General features: G+C 38.2%; 1 protein-coding gene across 1 annotated transcript in view; it reads right to left on the reverse strand.

Annotated features, from left to right (window-relative positions):
* The window catches only part of LOC101851972 (T-box transcription factor TBX2), a 43313-nt gene that overhangs the window by 20153 nt on the left and 17856 nt on the right, over positions 1-5304 (reverse strand). Inside the window, exons 2-3 of the mRNA XM_005104214.2 lie at positions 4915-5211; positions 726-854 (exon numbers count right to left, since the gene is read on the reverse strand). Coding sequence (XP_005104271.1) covers positions 726-854; positions 4915-5177 — 392 coding nt within the window. The 5' untranslated portion in view covers positions 5178-5211. The remainder of the gene's footprint in view (positions 1-725; positions 855-4914; positions 5212-5304) is intronic.

Genomic DNA, 5304 nt, shown 5'->3' on the forward strand with positions numbered 1-5304 from the left:
GCGGGTGGGAGGAGAACACAGACAAAGAAGGCGCTCATGTCACTCATGAAAGATTGACCACAGATTCTACTCCAAGCGTATCCCCACCTTGCCCCCTCCCTAAACCACCTCTCTTGCGTTTCTTTTCCCACTGCATTGCTGTTCTGCAACAGACACAAAAAGCACATGCTGTCAACAACAAAAAACCCACAACATACAACAGACAAACACACAAACACAAAACAAAATGCCTAACGCACATACAAACAGACACACAAACAAGTACATTCACAAACAATGGTAACAGTCTACGGCCCCGTGCTCAGCGAAGACGTCCCAACGCACAGTTCAAAAGACCACCCACCAACAAAGAAATAAACACACGGAGACAGAACAAAAGAGCAGAACATACCGTCCTAACACAGTGACGATCGCACAAATAAACAGTCAGAGTGGGTTTTTTTTTTTTTTTGTTTTTTTTTGTAAGTACTATACGGCGCTCCCAACTGCATAATTATGAGCTTGCGGGACACATTAAACATTTTCAGTTGGCAGGAGGAAATTTTGAATTTTGCCCAGGTGGCGGCCGAAGACAGAGTTCAAAATATCACCCATCAACAAAGAAATACCACTCGAACACAGCACAAAACAGCAGCACCGAAGCACATACCGTCCGGACACAGTGACGGTCGCACAAATAAACACACAAACAAACAAACACACAAACAAGTAGCGAGCCAACATACCGTCCGGACTTTGTGATGACCATCTCCGTGCCGTGCTCCGCGAAGAGGTCCCACAGGTTCTTCCCGTCCAGCTCAGCCCGGGGGTTGTCCTTGACCCCGTCATCCTTGGGCTCGATGCCAGCCGCCGCTCTGGGGGTCGGGGAGGGGTGGGGTGGCATGAATAGGGATATATTATAAAACTAAATATACGAATAAACAAATGATTACATTTTTTTTAAAACCCAAATAAACAAATTTTAACAATAAATAAATAAATAAATAAATAGATAGATACATAAATATAAATGTATACATATTATATATATAAATAATAATAACAATAATAATAATAATAATAATAATAGATAGCATTTGTATATATATATATATATATGTGTGTGTGTGTGTGTGTGACGCATGCTGACAAAATGAGTTACTTTTTGAAATCTTGTCTATCTATCGTCACAGATAGATATATATCAAAGTTATAGTTTGGGTTGATATAATTCAACGTATGAAATGATAAGCGGAATTAAACTCGAAGAAAAATGAATTGGTTTAAGAATTTACAAATTTGATGTGTGTCCATCTTCGGCCTACATCTCCATTCGTGGATTGCGAGAAGTAACTCATTTTGTCAGCACGCCTCACATATATGAATGATATGGATGGATGGATGGATGGATGAATGGTTGGATGGATGGATGAATGAATGAATGGATGGATGGATGGATGGATGGATGGATGGATGGATGGATGGATGGATGGATGAACGAATGCATGGATGAATGAACAAACAAATAAATAAACAAACAACACTTTCGATCCCTATGGGGATATTTGGGTTGCAATAGCAAAAATGCATACATACATACATATCATTCAAACACAAAAATGCATACATACATACATATCATTCAAACACAAAAATGCATACATACATACATATCATTCAAACACAAAAATGCATACATACATACATATCATTCAAACACAAAAATGCATACATACATACATATCATTCAAACACAAAAATTCACCTCCTAAGCAATACACAATATTACACCATTGCAGATAAAGTTACCAACATTACGTCATTCCTGGTCGCCACTGTGCAGCGCCCTGATTTGAGCTTGAGTTAATAATAATAATAATAATAATAATAGTAATAATAATAATAATAATAATAATAATAATAATAATAATAATAATAATAATACAAAAAATAATAAATAACACTTCTGCTACGCAGACATCACATATTAAAAATGAATCGACATGTGTACGTAAAAAACAGTATCATGCAATATAATATACACATGAATATTTAGGTAGTACAGCTAGACCATGAAGTGACGTGGACGTTCAATGAATGAATGGATGGATGAATGGATGAATGAATGAATGAATGAATGAATGAATGAATGAATGAATGAATGAATGAATGAATGAATGAATTAATTAATTAATTAATTTCTCACCCCGTTTTAAAAAACAAAAGTAACTACTACGCTTATTTGGCCATGAGAAGGTGTCACAAGTCTGTTTCGCTTGCCTTGAAAGTTGCCTCCCTTCACAATGTTTTTTCATTACCCAAGAATGTTGGGGGAAAGTAGAGCAGCCACCTCAGTTTGAAATGGTGTGTGTGTGTGTGTGTGTGTGTGTGTGTGTGTGTGTGTGTGTGCATGTGTGTGTGCATGTGTGTGTGTGTGTGTGTGTGTGTGTGTGTGTGTGTGTGTGTGTGTGTGTGCGTACACAAATCTCAATGAATAAAGACTTATCAAGGGTTATCGTGACTTGCTCAAGGACACACCTCCAATGACACCCATCTTAACCCAACAATATAAGAGCGCCCGCCAACCACCCACTGAGGTGGGAAGGAAAAGTATTGACACTATTCAGTGGGTGCAGAGGAAGCAGTAGAGCCAGCCGTACCTAACAAGACATAGCAAAACAAAACCTACAGCACCAGCTGTTGTCGCAGTCAAAGTACACTGCCCGTGTGCAAGTTGCGCACGTTAAAGATCCCTTGGTGGTCCAAAATCGATAAGACTAGACTTCGGCCACCACTCGAACACAATTCAAAACGTCCTACCAATTGAAAATATTTAGTCTGTCCAGCGCGCTCATGTGACCTTAAAAAATATGCAGTTGCGAGCACTGTAAAACACTTACGAATTAAAAGGAAAAAAAACCCAACTACACTTAACTTAATCCCATCGTCGTTTACCATTACTTCCTGTGTCAAACTACGAGGTTTTCAGGAGAAGCAAAAAACAGTTTTATTTCAGGCACGACATAATGTTAGTACAAAATGCTTAATTTGTTCAAACTCGTTCCTATTTTAAGAAGAGGAATGAGACTAGAGGCAATCCATGCGCTTCGACAAACTCTTCAATATACTTGATTTCTTTTCTTTTTTTTTTTTTTTTCTTTCTTTTTTTGTTTCCCCTCGAATTGTTGACACACTACACAGTTGAATGCCGGCGACGAAATGTAATTTGGTATAAAAGAGGGTGGCTGCTCTGCTTTTGCCCAACATTCTTGGGTAATGAAAAAACATTGTGAAGGGAGGCAACGTTCAGGGCAAGCAAAACAGACTTGTGACACCTTCTCATGGCCAAGTTGTAAGTATAGTAGTCACTTCTGTTTTCAAAAGCAGGGTTAGAAATTCATTCATTCATTCATTCATTCATTCATTCATTCATTCATTCATTCATTCATTCATCCATTCATTCATTGAACGTCCTCGTCACGTCATGGTCCAGCTGTACTACCTAAAGCCCATGAACGTTAATTTGGTTCATCATCTTCGAGTGCCCATTTGCTGTTTTCTTCTTCTTCTTTAAAAAAAAGTAAGTTTTGAATATTGTTTGCACAGCTGATATGATGGTCTCTTGAAGGAAAGATTTAAAGGACAACAAATGAAAGAATAAATGAAAGAATAAATGAAAGAATGAAAGAGGGAAGGAACCAAATTTAGGTGAATAGGAAACGACAACTTCTTGAATTTTTACATGAAAGAAAAAACAACCACACGCAAAAAAATGAGAACATAATTATTTGAGTTACAATTATTGATTATATGAACGAACGAACGAACGAATGACCAACTACAAAAATGAATAAAGGAATGAGAGAGATTGTGTCAATGAATAAAAGAATTGCCCATTGCGTGAAAGGGTGACGGAATGAAATACAGCTATTTAAAAAAAAATCAAAATAAAAGAATATATGACTGTCTAAACAAAAACAAAAAGGAATGAATGTGACTGTATGAACGACCGAAAGAACCTAAAGGGATGAATGACTATGAGTACTCTATGGCAGTCTTTCAGAGTTGAAATGAACTACACAGTTTGTGCGCGACATCGGACTGACTGTCTAGCTGCTGCTGTCATCGAGAACGAGGAAGAAGAAGAAGAAGAAGAACTATGAGTAAATAAAGGAATGAGCGACTATAAAAAGGAATAAATGACTGAAAGACTTTATGAACGAAAAAGTATATAAATAAACGACTGTCAGTACGAATAATGGATTGAATGACTTATGAAAAAAAATAAAGGAATGAACGAATATAACAACAAATAAAAGAGTAAACGATAGAAGACTAAATTATCATACGAATTTTTTTTAAAGAATGAATAACTGAAAGAACAATGGAAAAAATGACCGTATGAATAAAAAGAGGAATGGACAAATGTAAGAACCAATAAAAGAATAAACGATCGTACAAACAAATAAAGAAATGAATGACTGTACGAACAAATAAAAGAATAAACGACTGTATGAATGAATAAAGACTAAATAGTTGTATGAATTTTTGTGAGGGGACGGTTAACTATATGAACAAATGATAGAATAAACTACAGCATGAACAAATACTGTACTCAATGACCGCATCAATAAATAAAGGAAGAAGAGACTAGTTTTATTTGTTTAGTAAGCGTTTACGGCACTTGCAACACAATAAGTTCATATAGATCTAAGTGCCGCAGATTGGAGGTGTTACCAGAGAGAAACAAACACAAAAAAAGCAAAAAAGAAGGAGGAAAAATACGGACGATAGATGTTTGATAGGAAAGAAGAAGCAAACCACACCATTGAACCCGCCCACCACCCATAAATGATTAGTAAAAAATGAAGGAATGAATGACTGTAAGAACAAATAAAAGAACAACGAGCGGACGAACGAATAGACACCACTCACCTCAAACTCCTGTAATAGTCCGGGTGAGCAAGGTACTCCGTCAGCAAGAAATTGGGCAGGGATCCGACCCCCAGACCCCCCGCCACAGACCCGTAGGCCGCCGCTAACCCCGGGTGGCCAGAGCCAGGGGTTCCAATCCCGTAGTGGGCTCCGAGGGGCAGCGAGAAGGGGGAGAGGCGGGGGGAGAGGAAGGCGGTGGGGTGGGGGGAGCTGGGGTTGGCGAAATCTCCAGGTCGCTGGTATACGTAAGGAGGGTAGGCCATGGTGCGGGGTAGGGGTGGTGGGGGTGTACACTGTCTGTGGGAGGAAGGAGGACACGTCGGAAAGGTGGTTAGATATTGTTTTTGTTTTATTTTGTTTTGCACTGATTTTGTTTTAAATATGTTGACT

Source organism: Aplysia californica, unplaced genomic scaffold (genome assembly GCF_000002075.1).
Source record: "Aplysia californica isolate F4 #8 unplaced genomic scaffold, AplCal3.0 scaffold00409, whole genome shotgun sequence".
Classification (NCBI taxonomy): domain Eukaryota; kingdom Metazoa; phylum Mollusca; class Gastropoda; order Aplysiida; family Aplysiidae; genus Aplysia; species Aplysia californica.